Below are 22175 nucleotides of genomic sequence, written 5' to 3' on the forward strand. Positions count from 1 at the left end.
GGAGGCTGATGCCTTGCTGAAGAGCTACAGGCAATTAATGAAGACTGTTCTTGATGATAGACGGCTGGTCAGGTTGCAGCTGGAAGGAGGGGCACTTCTTGCTCGCCTGAGGAAAGAAGAGTCCTGTGTTACTCTGACAGAGGACTACAGGTGAGTCTATAGGGAAACAGAGAGTGGGGAGGGAGAGTGGCCAGGAGAAAAGCAGGAAGGATGGGTGTGCTGTGAAAGGCCCCCAAGCACACAAGAACTGCCACTCTGCCCCCCTAGTGCATGAAGCCATAGGGGCTCTGGCAATTCAGATTCTGCCCCCAAATTAAAAATAAATGACGCCCATAAATAACAATGACTCATATTAAATTATTTTACTATCTAATGCTTATCCAACCTTCCCTCTGAGGAGTTCAGAGTATGGTACGTGGTGTTTTATCCTCCCAACAACCCTGTGAGAAGGAGGTAGCTTAGCCTGAGAATGACTTGCCCATAGCTCTTCAGCGAGCTCCAAGGGCAAGGAGGGATGCAAGCTCTAGTCCTTTATCCACCATGTCACACTGTTTTGTGAGTGACATGTTTGAATGATTCAGTGATGGAATGCTTTTTGTTTATTTGCATAGAGGTGCTCCATTTGCACACTCTTCATACCACTTCCCAGACAGGCCCTAGCTCCTCCCTCTGCAGCTTCCTTGGGTGGGAGGAGAAGAGCCTCTGGCTCTGCCTGCTGGAGGTTCTCCCCCTGCCCTGGGACTCCAGGCTATGAGGAAGGGAGAGCTGCCTGTCTGCAGCACAGCAGCAGGTCTGCTGATCTGGACTCTGGAGATTTGGGCAGGGATTTGTTGTGCGCATGCACAAGTGTGAGAGGCAAAAATGTGCTGTGTTGTTCAAGTGACGGCCTGCAGAATCTAATTGCATTGAATTGCACAAGCAGAAAAATGCCCTCTTGGGGCTGGTCCACACGTCTGCTTGTCCCATGCCTAGAAAGCATGGGTTTGAGTGGTTTTCTGCTTGTTCCGTGCTTTCTAGGCACAGGTCTGAGCACTTTTGTGTTTGCCCCATTGCTTCCCCCCGCCCCCAAAAACCACTCTTCAGTGCTAAAGCGGAATAAATAGCAACCCGTAGAAAATCCAATTGCCATTTGTTCCAATTCAGCACTAAACTGTGGGTTTTCCTGAGGGAAAGCGGGGGTGGGGGAGGAAGTGTGGATAAGCCCTTAGTCTCACATTAGTACTTTGAATACTTCTGAACTTGGGATGTGGCTGCACAGACCAGTCCTTCTATTGATGTGCTTTCAGATAGGGCCTCTCGCCACTAGCAGGGCTGGATCATGCCTGCTCAGGGGGACAGGGAGGAAAAACATAGGCTTTCAGCAGTATACAGGACTAGCAAAAAAAAAAAGTTCTTGATGGATTGCCTGCTGCTTCTTGTGTCTGTAACAGTGTAATGCAAAATAGGTCTCCCCTACCCGTCTGGCTCCTGTGGGAGGATCACATGTACAGACTTGGGGGTCCCTTGTCACCCTGCCTTTATTGATTTACTCAGATTCATGACAAAGTCCTTGGCTCCTGGCTGCCTTTACCTTGCTGTTGAACCAGTTTGTTGTGTTTACCTTACCTTTCTGCCTGTTGAAAAGCTCCACTCCAGTTGCACTCAGGTCTTGTTTGCAAGATTCCCACAGGCATCTGGTTGGCCACTGTGAGAACAGGATGCTGGGCTAGATGTGCCACTGGCCTGATCCAGCAGCCTTTTCTTAAGTATGCAAATACCAAATCAGCTCTTTGTACCAGTGCGCTTTTCCAGCAGTGCTCTGGGGAGTCTGCAGTAAGCAAGCTCCAATGACCCAAGCAATGAGCCAGGGCTTTCCTTTGGGGGTACCGTACTTTCCACTGCACTTGAACGGAAGTTCAGGGCCCTTCCATATGGAAGGTGGTTGGCTTTCCTCCAGCAATCAGAATCCAAAAGCAGGGATGGGGAATCTTCTTCAGACAGAGGGCCACATTCCCTTCTGGGCAAACTTCCAGAGGCCACATTACAGTGGTGAGTGGGACTAGAGGCAAAAGTGGACAAAGCAATGAGGGTGAATTTGTTTTACCTTTATACAGCCATCTAGTTTCTGTTCATGCATACATCATGCAGACAAAGAAAGAAGTACCGGTATTAAATGAGTTCATTCTACTCAGGCAAAAGCAGTACTGGTGGGTGTGGCTCAGGAAGGGGCGTGGCCTGGAGAGAGTCCTGTGGGCGAGTGGGGGGCGCTGGAGGGCCACATTTGGCCCTCGGACCAGAGACTCCACATTCCTTTGCTGAAGGAGATGCCTGGAAGTGAACCAGAAGCCAAAGGCTGTAACCTTTCCTCATAAGGGAGATGCTCCACCCTCTTGATCATTTTGAACCTTTTCACACCCTATAATATCCTTTTTGGGGTGAGGTGAATAGAAATGTACACAATCTTCCTGGTGTTGTTGCACCATAAGATTGCATAATGGGGCATTATTATGCTGGCAGTTTTAGTTCCAATCTCTTTCCTAATAATGATCCCTAGCATAGAATTAGCCCTTTGTCACGCTGTTGGCCGCACACTGGGTTGACATCTTAATCATGCTATCCACTGCAACCTTATTTATTGAATTTATTTATCGAATTTATATCCTGCCCTTCCGCCTTAAAACAGCCTTTGTTTTTAGAATCATTTAATTGTAGAGTTGAAAGGAACCCTGGGGGTCATCTAGTCCAACCTCCTGCAATGCAGGAATCTCCTGGTTAGTCACCTTCGGCTCAGACCCCAAGAGAGCTGATGAAGCCCCACTTAGCTGACAAGTAACAAGCTGTGCAGCAACAACCCTACTGCCTTCAAGAGAGTTCCAGGCCATTCTGCCAACACTTGGATCACCCCCACTTTGTATGCCTGGGCTCCCACCTGGGCTGTCCTAAGGCTGCCAGTTCCCTCTGATGCTTTTGCAAGAGTGATGGCCTAGCTCTGCCTGTTGCTTGGCTCTGACCTGGTTCAGCCTGGGAAGGTCTCCTTCCAGTCTGTGGCTTGCCTTGTAAGGGCCTGTGGCCATGCTCAGGCACTGTGGGTGGGCTCAGAAGACTCTGAAGACTAGCTTCCATGGGGCAGAGAGCTCTCCTTGCCAGGGCTAGTGGTGATAGGACAAAGGGCTTGCCCCCTGCTGGCCTGTATTTGAGACGCTGTCTTTGAAGACTGTTCCTCTTTCCGCTAAGAGTGCCTGCATTTTCCTTTTGAAATTGAGTGAGTTCAGTTTCCTTATTTCTCAAGCACCCCCACCAGCCCTTCAATGAGAGAAAGAGCCTTCAGCCTGGTAAGGAAATCTCCAAAAAGGAGTCCTGCCAAAAGCAACTTTCAGACACAGGAGTCTAAAATTACCCTGGAATCACACAAGACATTTGTTGGCACTTGCTGTTGGAACCTTCCCCCCACCCCCCTACAAAGTAACAGTGGCCAAGGAAAACAGATTCCGGTGGGGAGGGGGAGGCTCTAAACCCACTTCAAGCGTCTCCTTTTTGTTGTAGGCCTGCTTGAATCTGGTGATTTGATCTGGAAAGTATGTGTGGGGTAACCTCCTTTACTGAGCTCAGCACAGGCGGCAAGGCATACTGGCGCTCTGCCATCCTAAACTTTTTGCCCCACTGCTCCGCTTACCAGATCCTTCTTCAAGGCTTTGAGCACAGCCTAGGGAAGGCCCCTTTCGGCTGGCTGTGACTGCTGCCTCCTGCACAGCACAGAGCAGAATTAGGCAGCCATTGGCTGTGTTTGCCCCAGATTGGGGTGAAAAGGAAAGATGAATTCATTGATTGGATGAGCTTCTGGACCAGGAAAGGTCTCTGTGCAAGCTTGCCAGTCATCTTGTCAGCAGGCATAATGGGTGGTGGGGGTGGTAGCAGTTGTGGCAGTGCAATCAAAAAAGTGTCCACACTACCTTCTCCACCTACAGTAGTTCTCAGATATTTAGATGTTTCCAGGGCAGACTGAGATGCTGCTGGGTGTGAAATGAACTTTGAGGCAGCCTGGCAAGCCATGCAGCCATTCACAAGTAGAGCTTCCTTTCCCACTCCAACAAATCCAGCCAGAAGAGAGGACACCAGCAGCTGCTTGCTGCATCCTGATCAGAAGGGAAGTGAAGCTCTTGGAGGGCAGTGGGACATTGGCATCTGTTCTCTGCCCTGCCACATGGCTGTGCAATGAGCTGGTGCCCTCCTCTGTCACCCCATCACCCTCCAATGTCCTGGAATCTTGGGCCTTTGTTTGAGTCACAGCATCTCAGGGATTTAAGCAGTACCCACAGTAGCAGGTTGTAAGAAACTGGAACTCCAGCTGATGATACCTGGGCCATGCTTCCCTTTCAGAGATGCGCTGGAGGCAGCTGTTGCACTTTACAATGGAGTGGACGAGGGCATCCATCAGCTGGTGATGATGTCAAACAAGCGCATCCAGGCCCTGGAGTTGGTGATAGACTTTGGAGCCTTTGAAGAAAGCTTCCGGGAGGTTTGTTGACATTTTTCTGGCAGCTCAGATGGATTTACAACCCAATCCTTTTAACTGCTGTGCTGGCCAAAAACTATGCACAGTCAGGCTCAGGGGTTGGTGTTGACAGTGAAGCAGAACGTCCACTAAACAGCACCTGGGATGGCTGAAATTAAATCTTGATGGGGCTGAAATAGTGTGATTGGCAGGCCTTGGGCCAATGGGAGTTTTTTTCACCTCCTTTGGCCACTCAGTCTTGTAGCCTGGGGTTGAGGTTGATTGGCTGTGATCCATCACTGGAGCAGGTTAACACCACTTGTTAAAAAGGCTTGTATTTTAGAGGTCAGTAGATAGATGTGCATCCTGCATCCAGTTTGGACTCATGTTTTCTGTTAATGGAAGAGCAGTGGGACAGGGCCTTTCCCTGGGCTTGGCAGGTAAGGTTCCCAAAAACATCCATGATATAAGGACTGTGCTAGCAGCATGAGCAGCAGCATCTAGGAACTCTAGGAGCAATGTGAAGTGCCACAATTGCACCGTCCCAGTCTCTGGAGTCAAGAGACCTCATACTCAAAGTTTTGAGCAAAGAGCTCCAGAGCCCGCCCTCTGTCATTACAAGCATATGGATTTATTCATTCTAAGTATTTTTATGTAGCCAAGTTCTCAAGGCAGCTTACAACACAAAACAGGATAAAAATAAACAACACGAAAAGAGATCAAAATCTGAAAGTAGCACAGAATCACATGGCAGAGATTAAAAATAATAATAATCTAGAAGGCTAAATGATTGAGAGGAGAGGAGATTCCCTTAAGTGGGAGGTGGAGGAGGCACCACTCATTCCCTAGGAGACCAAAGGGCGGGGCGACTCCCATTCTTTCCAGGAACAGGAGTGTGTGGTTTTGCTCTCTGAAGGCGGAGAGGCTTCTTCTTGGCCTTGATCTACCTTTTTGCCTCTTGTAGGTCAGCAGATGGATGGAGAATGTTGGTCAAACACGGCTCACGGAGCTGAGTGAGCTGGATGGTTCTTTGGAGGTCTTGCTTAAAGCACAGAGGCAGTTCCAGGACTTTGAGCTCATTGCAAGTGTAAGTCCTCTCCCGACACTCTCTGCACAAATCCACAGGCTGGCTGCTTTGTTTAGAGGCAAACACTTTTTCATTAATATATCATATCCCAAGGCTGAGCAGTGACATGAAAAGAGGTTCTGGGGCTAAGCCCTAAAGAACCTTGGCTCAAAGAAAACTTTCATTGTACATTGGTTGTGCCTTGGTGAACTTTAGGATCTGCAGGCAGGACTCTGCATGGGCAACTGCAGTGGGTCCTCACTGGAGACTGGGAGTCTCCTGATTTTTGTATGCATATGTGTACATACATACCTCAGAACCAGTGATGGAAAGATCTGTCCACTTTAGCTCTCTTGGGCTTTATCTGCACATCCATTTGTTCCATGTTCTTCTGCTTGTTGCAGTGCAGATTAGTACTGCCACAAGTTTGTGCGGGATTCTGGGTTCCCATGCCACATCTTCCTCCATGCTATTTCAAGGAGGCATCGGTGAAAGAGGAACACTCGCACAATGTGCCACAAGGGAAAATGAGTGTTTTTCTGTTCAGGTGCCCAAAAAAGGATTGGATCAGAAGGGGAACAAATTTCTATTTGGTCTTAAAGGGGGTTTTCTTTTGTTCTAACACAACAATAAAAAGCATGGCTTATTTTGGGGTTTTGTTTTGTTTTGCATTTCTACATTGGGATATAAATGAAAAGCTTTTGGACAAGTGTTACTGATTTGATGCAAATTCTAAGAAACCGCAGGGCAAACAGGCCCTTACTTTCTCATTTTTCCAATCTCAGATTCAGTTCTCCACATTTCTGCAGCAGTTTGCATTAAAAAAAATATTAATGGACATTCTTCAGCATTTAGTGCAAATATATCCTAATAAATACATTATTAAATGCAGTTTAGACTAATGCACACATTTTTGTGAGTGATTTCATTTAACATAATGCCCTTTTGTATGTTATTTTTTTACTAATATAGTCCATGTTTATGTGCCCTTTCTCCTCATATATGCATATATGTAAACATTGATTGGGGAACAGCACAAAATTTGGATAAGCATGAATTTCAAAGGATTGTTCTGTGTTTCAATTCTCATAACATTTTGGAAACTGCAAATATGATTGATTTGGCTTTAAATGTCAACTGAATCAAATTTCTTCTCCATTGCTGCTCAGAACTCATCTTTATTTCCTTGCAACAGTGTTGGAGTGGAAGTAGCAGGACACTATTCCCCCTCCCTTATTCCAGTCTGTATTGCAATGTGCTTAGAGATTTTGCTTGCGATGGCACTGAAGACTCTTGGCAGCAGTTAAAAGGGCTGTTGTGATGTCATGAAATTTTGACAAACATTCTAACTTCTAGTAGAACTGAGAAAAAAATACAGTAAGAGTAAGCAGCTGTGCAAGCAATGGTAAGCAATGCTGCACAGCTAGATTCAGCAGAAGAAACCATAATAAGATGTTAAAGAGGACATTTGAACAATATAGAGGAAACTATGCACTCTAGCCAAGTGACAAGAGAGGTTACATCACCACCTACTGTTAGAGCAGGCCAGTTACACCCTTAGTCGCCTTTGACTGGACTTAACCATCCAGGGGTCCTTTACCTTTTTACCTTACACCCTTAGTAACTTGTCTCTCCAACATTAACCCCTGAGAGCAAGAAAAAAACCAGCTATCGAATACTTGCAAATAGTCTTCTGAAAGGGAAATGAGAAGTACGTTAAGGAGGGATTGAAACCTTCAAAAGACTTCCCCGTAGCGGGGATACTAGGAACTGGGGCTGAAGTGCAGCAGAACTTGGAGCTGTGGGGCAGCCAAGCCAGCACTAGGAGAACAGAGCAAGCGACGCAGTGAAAAATGTCTTGGGGGCAGTTCTCGTCTCTATTCAGGAATGGAGGTTTCCCCTGCATTTGCAAGCCCTATGCCTGGGTGGCTTAGCTTCTTGTGAGGAGGAAAGATGAGATGGATTTTGGCAGGAACATTTCTTGCCTGCAGTGCTGTGGCATATACACTGGCTGCCTCTTATTTTTCTTTGTCATGTACCCCCAATCCTCCACACACATGCACATTGCTAGGCAAAGGGCCCATAGTGCTCCCATGATCTTCAGGACTACAACTTCCATCATCCCTGATCTTGGACATCTAGGGCTGTTGGGAGTTGTAGTCTGGAAAGGCCACTTTCATGCATCTCTGTCCCATGTTGAGACCCCCTCAGCTCAACCCACCTGGTCTTTGGCCACATTTTACAGCCTTTCCAGAGGTTGGTTAGTCATGATGATTCCACCAGGCAGGCCTATATGACCAGGGCTGGTCCTCATGCCAAGAAAGGTCCCAGGACCACATTGGAATAGTCAGCTTAATCAGCCTTCAGGTTCTTTGCAACACCAGGAGAAGCTGCATGTATCCACCAGAGGCGATGCAATGATTTGCTGTTGGGCTTTGTTTCCAGGAATATTGCCGAAGGGGTTGGGAATCTCTGAGAGAGATGGACAAGTGGGAAGATGCTTCCTCTGCTGAGCTGCACGCAGGGTGTCGTGTCAAGTTGCAGATGTACAGAACCCAGTTCCAGAGGTTCTGCAGCCAACTGGAGGCCAGCAGGAGCCGGATAGGCCAGACCATCAAGCTGTATGAATTCTTTGACCAGGTGAGTTCTGTAGAGGGAGACAGATGTCCCCTAATGTAACTTCTGTTCAGATTCACTGCCATGCTGTGGCTTGCACTCTCTCTGTGTGTGTCTTAGCATACGGCATTTATTTGCCACAACAGAAGTTGAGCTTAGTCATGGATCCTTGTTTGGATGCTTTTTAGCCTGAAAGCAATCACAGCGAGACTTTGAGTATGAAAATAAGAGAGCTATGTTTATTATAGGACATGCATGCTTGATAGCTAGAATTGGGAACTCTTTCCTAAGGGCTCATTTACACTTCCTTTGCCCTGCCACTTTCCCCTGCAAAAACCTGTGGCTTAGCACTGAACCAGAACAAAGGGCAACTGGGTTTTCTGCACATTGCTCTTTGTTCCAATTTTGTGCCAAAGAGCGGGCTTTCCAGGGGAATGAAGCAGGACAAAGGCAAAACAGCTACGGCCTGTGCCTAGAAAGCCGGAGACAATCAGAAAATCACTTGGACTGTCTAGACACAGGACAAGCAGAAGTGTGGACGAACCCATCCCCATGCCATCTTACTGGCCTTAATAAGCTGAGTTGCATCCCAGCACTTCCAACAGGTTCAACAAAAGTCAGGCAGCTGACACCCCTTCCCTGCTTCAAGAGAGATTTGGGACTAGAGGTCATATTCTGTGTCTTGGCAAGTGGCTGGGCGGCGTTGAGGCTTCTCAGAAAACAGTCCTACTTTCTGTACTTAAAAAAGAAAAAGCAAGATTCTTTGCCAAAGAATCACAGGTTACATTCCATAGTTCCTAATTCCAGTCATGGAAACGCATATGTCACTCATGGAGGCTTGATTCCTCTTGGCTGAATGTGTGAACTGCCTTTGTTGAAAATGATGGCATTTGAGTCCTGCCAGTAAAGTTTGATCTGTGGCGACTCATTCACCTGTACAAGCCACCACTGGTCAGCAAGTAGTTCAAATGTCTCAGGTTGGGGGTAGGTTATAATAGTAGTCATTCTAATTTCCTGAAAAGAATGGGAGACTGTGTATCTCCTATAAGCAAGGACAAAAGAGCTCCAGGCACCCCTGAGCGGAGGTGGGGTGGGGGTGTTTGGGTTGTTTTGGTGCCTGTCTCTGTAAGAGCTTTTTTGCTTAGGAGCAGTAATGGAGTGCTGTCCCTCACAGGCCCTGGAGCCTCTCCTCCTCCCCCCACTCTTGTGCTGACTCCAACCCTTCTCTCCAGCACCCCCACCTGCCCCCTTCTTCCATCTGGCACTTCAGCAGGGAGCATTTGCCTGTGAATAGGCTGGCTCTTTGACTGGAGCCCCCTCATTGGTTACTTTTGGGATTGGCTTTGGCTTTGGCTGCAGAGGAGACAGGAGCGGGACTTCCATTGGGCTTTACACTTTTGGTGGTTCACCCTGTGCTACAGAGCCTCTTGGCAGAAGGATGAAGGTATGCTGGAGCTTCTTTCCTTTGTCTTGCAGGGGGTTCATTTCTGAGGGGATACTGTTTCTCTCTCTTAGCTGCTTGGGGGTGTCAGTAGCAGGGAGAAGAAAAGAAAGGAGATGCAGCCTCCCATGCAAAGTTAACCCAAATAGGAAGCAGAGGAGCTTGTCGTCTTTGGGGGAGTGTAGAGTTCACCCAGGATGCGGGAAGGCCTCCCCCCACTTTTTTTTTTCAAACTCTTGCCTTTTTTCTTGGCTGGTCAATTTGTCATCTGTGATGAGGGAAGGCAAAGAGGGAGGAGCAGCTGGCACCCAGGAACAATCACCCCAACTTTGACTGATAGAAAATGCTCTCCCATGAAATTAGGGGTGGGGAACTTGTGATCCTCCAGATGTTGCATGGCCAATGATCAGAGATGAGGGTGGGGGCTGCAGCCCAACAACTTCCGGAGGTCCGCAGGTGTTCCCTCTGTCTCAACATTAAAGGCTCAGGGCAGGCTATCTGCGCTTTCTTTTGCACCAAGTATATAGATACTAAAAATGTTTCCTAGCCAAGCATTGTCTTTGTTAATAAGTAAAAATATAAGGAGGCCTTTTGGGGAAGTATCAGTGTGGAACTCTGATTGCACTGTATGCTGGTGTATCTGCATGAGTAAAAGGAGAGGATGGGGACCACAAAACTTCCTAGACTGTCCCTGTGCTGACTTGTTGATCCTGCTTCTGTGTTAAACTGATACTCTAAGGGCTGCTGGCCTCACATCCTCTTCACCTTCCTCCTCCTCCTCCTCCCAACTAAACATTGGGAAAAATGGTGTAACAGTAAGAGCTGTCCAACAGAGAAACAGGCTGCCTTGGAAGGTAGTGGACTCTCCTTCACTGGAGCTTTTTAAACAGAGGTTGGGTGGCCATCTGTCAGGAATTATTTAGCTGTGATTACTGCATTGCAGTGGGTTGGATTTGATGACCCTCAAGATCCCTTACAACTCTGTGATTCTTATCTCTTTTGTGCCACGGAAACTGGAGACAGGGAGCATCAGAGTTGCAGATGCAGCCTGGGCTTGCAGATGATTTTCCAGCCCAGCTGGAAATGCATGTCTAATGAGGGAGCCTGCACACATCCCTTGCTCAGCCTGCTCTGTTCAAAGTGGCAGGCCTCAGACTCTTGGCATCTGCTCTTCTTTTCAGCCCACAACCCCCCCCCCTTGGGGGCTGGCCTTGGAGTTCTCTGCATGTCTGCAGTGGGACCAGTATTGTGAGCACAGGACTGGACATAGCAAGGATATGCAGAGTTCTTTCATGAAGACACTTTCTCTTGTAGGCCCTGTTTTATTAGTCCCTTGTGTGGGATGCTGTCTCAGGCTGTAAAGGCCAGCCATTGGCTGGGAGATTATGGAACCTCCCCCCCCCGCGTCCTTTAAACTCTACATTTATGGGCTGTATTGTGTTCAGGGTGGGGGTGGGGCGGTATATGCGATCACACTTTCAGTGCTATTTGCTCCTGCAAAAGTTTTGAGGTGGGCAGACTGCTCAGTATGCTCTGTAGCTTCCTGTGGAAATCTTGTGACACAAATGTTCTGGGTGGGGGGGTTCCTGTCCTACTTTTGCAATGCTGCCCTCTAGACAACAATACCAGAGCAACACTTGGGAAAGTATTACAGAACAATTAATAAAGTAGAATAATATGTGGACTCTCCACATATGCTACAGAATGCACTCCCATCCGCCCAAAATACCCACTACAGTCTGGCAACCAAGATGGCATTCATGAGGACCTAAGTCCTGCTCAGCACTCCTTACTTTGTTTCTGACAGGCTTTGGCTGCACTGTGCTCTATTTCCATCTCCCGCTTACATTTATTCAGAATCTGGTCCAGACTAGAACCAACCAGGCCTAACCTGGAAGAGGGGGTGAGGAACAACGAAGCCAATCATCTGAATGGACGTGGGAGTGGCCTCACTGAAGCAGAAGAGACAGCCATAGGCTACTGCATTTCTCACCACCACCAGCCCCCAAAAGCCTTTCTTGGAAATTGGCAAAAGGGGGTCACTTTTATTGAGATGCGAGGCAATGTTCTGCACTAGCTCTCACTTCAGAGTTGGTTGCAGGAGCGATCTTTGTTCCAATGCAGTTATGTCTGAATTGCGGTGTGCAGGGGGTCATGTTTTGCATTCACAGCTTGCCCACTTGTGCTATTCTTTCAGGCTGAATCCCTCCTTTGGCTTAACCCTACTCCATATCCGCCAGAGCTCTCCACATTCCCTCTGGGGACAGTTGTTTTCAGTTTGGGGCTGAGGCAGGGGTAGGCAACCTAAGGTCCGTGGGCCGAATGTGGCCCAATTGCCTTCTAAATCTGGCCCGCAGACAGTCCGGGAATCAGCGTGTTTTTACATGAGTAGAATGTGTGCTTTTATTTAAAATGCATCTCTGGGTTATTTGTGGGACATAGGAATTTGTTCATTCCCCCCCCCCGAAAAAAATATAGTCCGGCCCACCACATGGTCTGAGGGACGGTGGACGGCCCATGGCTGAAAAAGGTTGCTGACCCCAGGAGGATTCCACACACACAAGGCGCCCTCTGGTGGCACCCTCTGACTACACACACACACACACACACCAACACATACTGCTTTCTTGGTGGTGGTGGTGGTAGGAGAGGGGGATACCTCTCTGGAACAACTCCCCACAAATCTATTGTTGGGCAGAGTATTGGTGGGTGTGGGGCATGCTGGGACTGATCCTGCCACATTGATCTTCCCACTACAGGCAGCAGGCCAGTGCACCCCCTGCACTCTGCTTGGGGGCCATTTCCAGTCTTATGTCTTTGTTGTCTGTAGAGTCAGCCAATTCCCCAGTCCTAGCAGTCCACGTGATACTTGACACACATGTTTGCACACACAAGATTCTAGAGAAAACAAATGAAAATGAAGCAGGAGAGAAAAGGTGGAGTGGGGGGCAGAGGAAGGCACATGGAAAAGCTTGATGTGGCTTTCAGACTGTGGACAAAGAAGAGGAGGGCCTTTCCCAAACAGCTCCAAGTGCCACATTTCCTGGGGAGGGCCTGAGCAAGCCAAGCTGCTGCTGCCTCCATCGCAGCCTGGCAGCCGTGCCTGGCAGTCAGTCAGGCTGGTGACAGGGCCTAGCCTCAGATAGAGAGCCTCTTGTTGTGGCCTAGCTGCAGAGGCCTGTGGACCCCACCCTCCTTCCTTCCCTCCACTGATCGCTCTTTCCTTGTCCCACCCCTACAGGCCTACGAATGGGCATTGGAGGGCATGCGCCACCTTTCCAGCATCAGCACAGAGGAGGGCAGCTCCCTTGAGGATTGTGCTTCAGCTCTCAGGAGTCTGGAGAGCTACAAGAGACAGCACCCAGAAATCAGTAGTGCCAGATTCCAGGAGATGAAGGAGCTGGCATGCCAGCTGAAGAGCAGCCGTGCCCTGAAGCAATGGCAGCTAGCCTGGTCCAAGTGCCAGGAGACCATGCTGGGCTTTGAGATGAAGCTGGAAGCTGCCCTGAGGACCAAGAGTTCTCTGTGCCCTCCTGACTTGAAGCTATCACCTGAGGGAGAGCTCAGCCAGGAGGGCAGGCCGCCTTTGGAGGGGCCACTCCCCTTCCGTCTTCCTGGGTGGACTGGGGAGCAGGTTGTGCTCCCAAGCCAGGTCATTCCAGAGGCTTCTAAGAAGGAGAAGGTCACCCTGGAGAGCATTGTGGAAGTCCTGGAGGCAGGACCCTCCCGCCCCTCCACCCCAGCCTCTGGCCAGCAGCCATTCCCCAAAAGGCCCCTGAGGAAGGCCCAGAGTTTTGACCTGCCCTGCACAGAGGGACTGCGCTCTGGCTGCCAGCGGACTCTGAGTGAGCCAGCCCGTTATGGCAACACCGGCGTCTTCATCAAGGGGCTGGAAGTGAGCAGTACTGAGCATGTGGCCCGGCAACACCTCGGCCCAACCAGTTGGGCACCTGGCGGCTTGCAAGTGGAACAGAGGAGCAGCCTCTCCATACCAGAGGCAAAGAGCTTGGGCAGGTAGGTATGGATGAGGTCGGAGTATCACCTGCTAACAGCCGTCCAAGTGGGGCTGTGGGCAGATCCAGTCAGAAGCCTGTTTAACAGCCAGTCCCTTTGGAACTCCTCATTCAGGGAGGTGGGTGTTCTCAGCTTGTCAACAATCTACTGCCAGGCAGTTAAAGTGGAGTAGCACCAGCATATGTTTGTAGTGTAGATGTTCCCTGTTATTTAATTCTGGGGAGGGAGAATGAACCAGCAGGGAGTCAGCTGGCAGAGCAGTTGGCAGCATAAGCATGGAGCACTGTTCAAAAAGGCAAGAAGAAACTGGTGGGGTTGGAGAGACGTCTCTTTGGGCAGATGCAGATTAAAAATGCTTCAGGGATGTGTTTTTATCTGCAGCCATTGGGGAAGAGCTTGTTTTTCCAAGCAAGCTGGTAGGCTCTCCCTCTGGCTCCACAGACCTTGAAGAATGAAGCCTCTTCTCACCATCCTCCAACTTTGCTCCTGGCTTCCTCTCTTGCAGCAAACTGCGGCACATCATTGAAGAGATGGTGATGACTGAGCAGGAGTACGTCCGGTCCTTGCGCTACATCATTGAGAGCTACTTCCCTGAGATGGAGCGGCTGGACCTGCCCCAAGACCTGCGGGGGAAGCGGAGCGTCATTTTTGGGAACCTGGAGAAGCTCTACGACTTCCACAGCCAGTACTTCCTGCGGGAACTGGAGAACTGCTGTAACCACCCGCTGCGGGTCAGCCACTGCTTCCTGAGACATGTAAGGGAGAAACTCAGGCAGGGCTGGGGAGGGGCTGATTGCAGGGAACTTTGGTAGGTGGGCAGGCCGGCCGGCCTAAGGGTAAGGATTCGGGCTCCCAAGGGGAAATGCCCTTGAAATGCCCGCCCATAGCGCCAGTGTTTCTGGCTCTAGGTCCAAGGACCACTGCAGGAGCAGGAGGGAGAGGCAGTCAGGCAGACGAACAAGGCCTGCTGAGAGGATTTTGCAAAGGGGAAGAGGATAAAGGAGAGTCAGCAGGAGCCCCAGTGCAAGCTGAAGGCCTCCAGGATGGGGCCTCCACTATCTTCTCTGGACATGGCCTAGCCTGGGCCTGCTATCACCTTTGGAAGCATGAAAGCCTGCAGGCTTTTGTGGTGGCGGTGCCCCATTCTCCTTGACGCCCAAGCTCTGTATTTTGTGTCCGTGTGCTTGTGGCCAATCCCTTGACAGAGTCTGTGGCCTCCCTTTGTGGGGGGCCTGTGTGCTTCTAACCCTTTTTGCAGAAAGATCAGTTTGGGATGTATGCTCTCTACAGCAAAAACAAGCCCAAGTCTGACTCGCTCCTGGCCAGCCGTGGGAACTCTTTTTTCAGGGTAAGTCCTGCCCCCTCCCAGCAACCCCTTCCAGGCGTTGGGCTGGAGCAGAGTGGCCCTTGGTCTTTCCCTGGCTCCAGCCACTCAGCTCCGCTCTCCTGCTCTGGCCTCCAGCTCAAGCAGATGCAGCTGGGGGACAAGATGGACTTGGCCTCCTACCTGTTGAAGCCCATCCAGCGCATGAGCAAGTACGCCCTCCTCCTGAAGGACCTGATCAAGCAGTGTGGGGAGGCTCAGGAGCAGGAGCTGGCCTACCTGCAAGCCGCCGAGGAGATGGTGCGCTTCCAGCTGCGTCACGGCAATGACCTCCTGGCCATGGACGCCATCCGGGACTGTGATGTGAGTGGGCTGGGAGGAGGAGGGGGCAGGGGAGAGGAGCGGATTCCTGCCAGGATCAGCACCAGCTGAGCTCCTGGCTGCCTCCACATCTCCTTGATCCCATGAAAAGGGATCTCGGGGCAGCAGCCTCACATCCTGGAGTGCAAGGCAGGCTAGAAACAGACTGCTCTGGGCAGGAGGAAGAGGGACTCTGGCATCAGAGGCCTCTCAGGCTGCCCTTGGCGACAGGGCACCTGCTGCTTGTCCCCGTGGCTCGCAGTCCTCTACTCCCATGTACAACTGACATCATCCCCCGCCCCCCCAAATGTTGCCATTCCAGACCTTTTTGCAAATGAATGAATGGTTTCTTTGCCCAGGTGAACCTCAAGGAGCAGGGGCAGCTGGTGCGCCAGGATGAGTTCAGCGTCTGTCTGGGCCGCAGGAAGTGCCAGCGCCATGTCTTTCTCTTTGAAGACCTGATCCTTTTCAGCAAGCCCAAGCGGGTTGAGGGGGGCCTGGATGTCTACATCTACAAGCGCTCCTTTAAGGTAAGGCTGCCCACTGCTGCTTGCGAGTGCTGCTGCCTCTCCAAGAAACTAAAATGGCACCAGATAGGGAGGGGGATGCCTTCTTCACAGGCTGGGGGGGAGCACGATGTCGTCACACATTCAGGCAGCCAGTTTTATCAGCTGCCTCAGGCAGACCTGCACAATTTTTGATACATCAAGGTGTGTACATGCATTGCAACCAGATGCTCAGCTAGCCAGTAGGCAGTGGCACTAGGTTTTTTCTGGAGCCCACGTGCAGCTTGTGGACTGTGAGTTGGAGGGCAGGGCTTTCACACCTTCATGTTCCCAAGTACATCTTACGTCACCTTCCCTGTCAAGCTTACCAAGGCTGAACTTTTCAGAGCGAACTTCTTTCCCATTTGTAAGCACTAAATCAAACCACACCACTGAGGTGGATCATCATGGTGGCAGCTCAGGGGCACCCTCCGCCTCACCCTGTATATCCTCAGCCCAGCATGTGACCCCAGTTGCCTCCCGGCTTGCTGACTCACTCGCTCTGTCCCTGCAGACAGCAGACATTGGCCTGACTGAGAACTCCGGCGAGAGTGGGCTGCGCTTTGAGATCTGGTTTAGAAGGCGGAAATCGAGTGACACCTACGTCCTGCAGGCCAGTAGCCCTGAGACCAAGCTGGCCTGGACCAGTGACATTACCAAGATCCTGTGGGAGCAGGCTGCCCGCAATAAAGGTTGGCGTCCGTAAAGCCCAGGCACCCTCTTCCCTGTGGGATCATTGAATCCTTTCTGTCAGAATTAGTGGCTTGTGGAAGCAATAGCAGGGGCGGCACAGGCAGCTTGTTGGATAGGGCCTCCAGGTTCTTCTCTGGGCATGACAGTTGCAGACATGAAGTAGGTCATTGGTTCCTGGGATTCTCCATGGAAGCCCCCACTCCCACTAGAGTGATTGGTCACACGAAATAGAGGTGCTCTGTCTGGTGTCTGAGAGAGGGGGGGCAGTTTGTCGTGCCATATGCAGAAGGGAGGAGAGCTGCAAGTGCCAGCTAGGCAAGGCCCAGGAGCCCTGGACTTCACTGCACCAGGTGACCCTCCCCAATACTACCAGTTGTTTTTTCCCTGGCTAACATGTAATACCTGGGAGATGCCAGCAAGATGACTCTCTTGGGAGAGATTAACTAGAGCATTGACAACTGCCTGGGACAAGCTTCTTGGTCTGGCGGTTGCTTTGTCCTTTAGGACTCCTTGTGCCCAGAGCTGCTTCTCCAGAGGCAGCCAAGCTATGTGACCTGGTTCACCAAATTTGATCTAAGTTGCCCCTTCTACCAGAAATCTGCTTGTCTTGCTAGAGACCGAGGCTGGGCTTGGTGGCCCTGAGAACTCACAGAGCTACTTTTTTGTGAGGCTAGGCATGTTCCTCATGGCTGTTGTCACCCCCAGAGATCCGCATGCAGGAGATGGTGTCCATGGGTGTGGGGAACAAGCCTTTCCTGGACATCAAGCCGAGTGAAGCTGCCATCCATGACCGTGCCATTGATTACATCATGAAAGGCAGGGGTAAGTCTACCCAACCCTCTCACACCCCAGCTCCCCTCAAGGACCCACGCAGCTGCTATCCAGCTCTTCGTGACTTGCTTCCCCCCTTTTTTTTCTCTGTGGCAGGAGCCAGGACTCGGGCTTCTATTGCTGTCTCTCTGTTTGACCACGCCAACCCTTACAAGAGGTCGCAAACACCACTGCCTGCTGGCAGCCCATCCTCCTCCTGCACAGTGCTTGGGCCTCTCAACTTGCACATGTACCTGAACCAGTCTCTGCTGCCCAGCATGCTCTCGACCAGCCACTCCTTGGATGCGGGCACATGCATAGAGGAGGATGAGATGGAGAACGAGACCAGCAGCCAGCCTTCCATGAGTATGTGTGACCTGTCTCTCTCAGCCCCAGTTCAGAAACCATCCTTGCTCTCTAGGAGCAGTTTCTAAAACCATTGTGCGTTGCAGATGGCTTACTTGCTGTTTTGTGATGGTTCCCCAGTTCCAGCTGCCGTAGTTCCTAAGGACACTGAGCAGAAAGGGAGGGCACTATAAACCGTAGAAATGGGGGCAAGCAGTCCAAGAGGAGAGCCTGGTATGGATCATAAGCTGGTCATTGAGCATGGGATGGACAGTCAGAATGTGGCCTAAACTAGAACGTGAAACGGTTGGAAGTGTGTAGAGCATTGCTGTGTCTGCTTCCCAGAAGCTGAGTGGGTTCTTTGGGGCTGCAGTTTCTTACACATCTGGCTGGGATATACTTCTACCCCTGATGGACTCTTTTGTCTAGTGGCTGAATTTCTTCTTTTTCCCCCCAGCGACTGAGAGCTCAGAATCCTCCTCCCAGTGCATGTCCAGGAGTGGCTCCAGTGGCTCCGACAGTGGCTGCGTATCCAGTGCTCCCCAGGAGAGCTTCTGTGAAGACCTTGGCTCACCCCTCCCCATCCCCGAAGGCTCTGCTTTTCCCTCCCCCACAGAGCAGAAAACCTGTTTCCCCAAAAGCCAGTATGTTTCAGCGGTAAGTGGACAGGACCTTGCCAATGTGCCCAAGGGATCCAGGTCATAGAATCACTAGTCCTCCCTGCCTTGCTCAGGGAACCTCAGCCCTGTCTGTGGCCTTGACACTCTATCCTTCCAACAGACCATGGGAAGCCAACTTGAGCCATTTCCGTAAAACAAAGTGTGTGAGGCCCCACTTTAGAAATCAGCTGTTGGGGTTGGGAGACTGGGAGTTTTCCTTAGTGGAATACAGGTAGCCCTTGGGATGCAGCTGAACTATCAGTTCTCATCATTCTTGGCTGGAGTTGATGGGAGGTGGATCCAGCTCCTGGGCTAGAGATGGGTGGGGTGGGGTGGGGTGGGCAGGATCCTTGGTTTGCAGGTGCTTGTGGCACATGCTGCTCCTCTGGCCCACACTAAGCAGGATTGAGGGGGGGGAGCCAGTCCTTCCTTTCACCATGGATGTATGTAAGAATCTCCCAGAGTCCCCTGATCATGGATGATGCTGTGTTTCAGGTCTAAACGCTGGTTTCCATGATGTTTCTCAGGAGACAAGAAGAAGGAACCTGTGTATGTCCCCACACAGCACCCAGGAGCCCATAATAGTAGTGGAAAATATTAAGCAATTAACTAGACTGAGCCACAGCACTGGACATGAAAATGCCCTTGTTTGTGTGACTGAATTGTGGAGTGGGTTGAGTGCCCCCAGTGCAGGTGTGAGTTCCTGCTGCCTTCTGCTGCTGTTTCACAAGGCAGCCCAGGGACTGGGGCTGGGTAGCCACAGTGAGCAGCAGCAGTGAAAGGTTTGGGTGCCATTGTTGAGGGAGGTGGTTTAGGGAGGCAGTTGTCAAGTTTTGGTGGTCCTGATGTGGCTATGGATAGAGAAACAACTGTACGTTGAGGGTATGGATCAGAGAGATAGGTGTTGGCTGGTCACTTGTCTTTTTTACAGTTGACTTGCTTTGTTCCACAAGCTGCACATTTAGGAAAAAAACTTTTTCAAAGGGCAGAATAAAGAAACAAAGTATTTATTTTTTGAAAAAAGAGTAACCTCCTTTGTTATCCAGGCCAGTTCTTTGTATAGGTTTGCCTGGTCTTGAGATAATTTATTTCCTTGTTCTTACCACTAATTGCTTCATTAGCAGATTCCACAGGTGCCTCAGAGCCAAGTTGTCACTAGAAGAGTTGTTTCTTTCCGTTCATTGTTAGGAAACTAAATTAATCCACAGGGCAGCACTTACAGGGGTGGGGGTCTGAATATGCAGTGGAATGAGGGGGTGAAATCCAGAGGCATCAGAATGGGCAATGACATTGCAGAGGGCAAGTAAGAGAAAAACATTTTAACATTTATTGAATTTTGCACAAAAAATAGTCCATGAACATAGAAAGCTAGCACAGCAGGTAAGAGCCTAATCATAGAGTTTTCTTCCTGCTGTGCTAGTTTTTAACCCGCAGGGAGCTTTCCCATTGGGGGAGCATTCTAAAATGGGAGTTCTCATTTGCTATCTGAAGTGTTATATCTTATTCTGCTTCATGTGTAGACCAAGCTGTTAAGCATTTCTGAACCTCCAGCTGGGATCCGACCCAAGGGACAGTGGTCAGCCTCCTTTGACTTCTTAAGGGGAAATAATGCACTTGAGTTCACAGTGATCTGCCTGCCAAGGCAAGTCAGGAACAGGTCATTGCTAGCAGAGGCAGTTCTGACTCTAAGCCATTTCTGCCAAACTAGCTGAGGCAATTTTCTGAACCTCAAGCATCTGGAAGCCAGGCAGTGCTGGAATTGTGTGCCACACAGTTCTCTGCTGTTGTGCTTCTGTTTCTGGCTTTAGTCCACAAGTGCCTCTCCCTTGCCTCCCATTTACTACCCATATTCTAAAACCCATGAGCTGTAAATATAACCCTTATTTTACATTTATTTAATGAACTGAATTTCTTTAGCCCACCCTCCACAAAGAATGGAATACCAGAGCTCTTTGGTATAATATCACCTGCAGCACTGCTGGAAAGGGATGACTTTAGAAACTTCCAAGTAATGTTTCTTGGTTAATATGACTTTGACTTTTATAAACAAAGCATTTCCCAGAAAACTGGAGGAAGCCTGGGATCAATTTTGGATGAATCAGTATCTGGAATTACTTGTGCTGGGCAGTTTTTTTCATTGCTGGAAAAAAATCCTTAATGTATGCCTGCCTGGCACCAATGTTATGTTCAAAGTTTGACTGAATTACTTAATAAAAGTTGTTTCTTCCAGTACATTTTAGCTTGATTGCATGTGATCATTTCTAAGAGCTTTTGACTATTCTCATCACAAGATCTGACTAATTTTGCTTTTGCAATTCCATATGGGTAGAGATATTTTGACATTATGAAAGCACCTGTACAATAGAGGAAGAACAGCATTTTAAACTCAAAATGCTGAAAACTGAAAACTGAAAGGAAAGTGAAGTGGCTTTGCTCAAGTTTAAGTGGTTTTGAGTCTGCTGACGTGTGATATAAAAATTAATTTAGCCCAATAAGGCTGATGGCTGTTCATCAACACACACGAAAGACTGAGCAAAACTATTTCCCCTCCCTAAGTTTGCAAAAACAAAATGGGAAAGAGAGTGAGAGGAAAATATTTTGAAACATCCTTCCCTGCCTTGATCCTGCTCCTCAGTACTTCAAACCCAGGTTGACTGGGCAGCAGCAAAAATAGGCATCACAGGTTGGCTGTAGGGAGGCTTCTCTGAAAGTGCAATTATTATTATGAAACATCTTTATTATATTGTCATATTTAAACTGCAAATAATAAATGCAGTGTTAAAAAAACATACCATAGCCCTGCCTGGACCGTTCCTTTCAGTTAATTCTCTAATCCCCTTACAAAACCATCTATGGAAGTAGCTTATGCAGCAGGAGCCAGGATTTCTGCCAGTGGGTGGCTTGGATTTGACTGATGTGCAGGGAAGAGAGAGAAGAAAAGGCACACCTATCCACTCTGAGAAGAAGCTTCAGCTGCAACCCTTACGTACACACTGGGAGTAAGTCCCATTACAATCAGCTGAACTTACTTCCGAGTAATAATAATTTATAATAATAATTTATTATTTATACCCTGCCCATCTGGCTGGGCCTCCCCAGCCACTCTGGGTGGCTTCCATAGAAACCAAAAATACAGTAAAATATCACACGTTAAAAACTTCCCTGAACAGGGCTGCCTTAAGATGTCTTCTGAATGTCAGGTAGTTGTTTATCGCTTTGACATCTGCTGGAAGGGCGTTCCACAGGGCGGGCGCCACTACTGAGAAGGCCCTCTGCCTGGTTCCCTGTAGCTTTGCTTCTCGCAATGAGGAAACCGCCAGAAGGCCCTCGGCGCTGGCCCTCAGCGTCCGGGCAGAACGATGGGGGTGGAGACGCTCCTTCAGGTATACTGGACCGAGGCCGTTTAGGGCTTTAAAGGTCAGCACCAAGACTTTGAATTGTGCTCGGAAACGTACTGGGAGCCAATGTAGGTCTTTCAAGACCGGTGTTATATGGTCTCGGCGGCCACCCCCAGTCACCAGTCTAGCTGCCACATTCTGGATTAGTTGTAGTTTCCGAGTCACCTTCAAAGGTAGCCCCACGTAGAGTGCATTGCAGTAGTCCAAGCGGGAGATAACCAGAGCATGCACCACTCTGGCGAGACAGTCCGCAGGCAGATAGGGTCTCAGCCTACGTACCAGATGGAGCTGGTAAACAGCTGCCCTGGACACAGATTTGACCTGTGTCTCCATGGACAGCTGTGAGTCCAAAATGACTCCCAGGCTGCGCACCTGGTACTTCAGAGGCACAGTTACCCCATTCAGGACCAGGGAATCCTCCACACCTGCCCGC

The 22175-nt window shown here is 49.7% G+C and overlaps 1 protein-coding gene across 3 annotated transcripts in view; it reads left to right on the forward strand.

Moving 5' to 3' along the window:
- The window catches only part of PLEKHG4 (pleckstrin homology and RhoGEF domain containing G4), a 49681-nt gene extending 29105 nt beyond the window's left edge, over nucleotides 1–20576 (forward strand). For all 3 annotated transcript variants that reach the window (XM_081872096.1, XM_081872097.1, XM_081872095.1), the window contains exons 10-23: nucleotides 2–150; nucleotides 4357–4495; nucleotides 5436–5558; nucleotides 7983–8177; nucleotides 12836–13608; nucleotides 14114–14363; nucleotides 14867–14956; nucleotides 15071–15295; nucleotides 15652–15822; nucleotides 16352–16529; nucleotides 17236–17352; nucleotides 17458–17706; nucleotides 18143–18342; nucleotides 18840–20576. In XM_081872096.1, the coding sequence (XP_081728222.1) occupies nucleotides 2–150; nucleotides 4357–4495; nucleotides 5436–5558; nucleotides 7983–8177; nucleotides 12836–13608; nucleotides 14114–14363; nucleotides 14867–14956; nucleotides 15071–15295; nucleotides 15652–15822; nucleotides 16352–16529; nucleotides 17236–17352; nucleotides 17458–17706; nucleotides 18143–18342; nucleotides 18840–18845 (2865 nt within the window). In that variant the 3' untranslated portion in view covers nucleotides 18846–20576. The remainder of the gene's footprint in view (nucleotide 1; nucleotides 151–4356; nucleotides 4496–5435; nucleotides 5559–7982; nucleotides 8178–12835; nucleotides 13609–14113; nucleotides 14364–14866; nucleotides 14957–15070; nucleotides 15296–15651; nucleotides 15823–16351; nucleotides 16530–17235; nucleotides 17353–17457; nucleotides 17707–18142; nucleotides 18343–18839) is intronic.
- The last annotated feature ends 1599 nt before the right edge of the window (nucleotides 20577–22175 follow it).

This window comes from Podarcis erhardii (assembly GCF_964252035.2).
Source record: "Podarcis erhardii genome assembly, chromosome: 7".
Taxonomy (NCBI): Eukaryota; Metazoa; Chordata; class Lepidosauria; order Squamata; family Lacertidae; genus Podarcis; species Podarcis erhardii.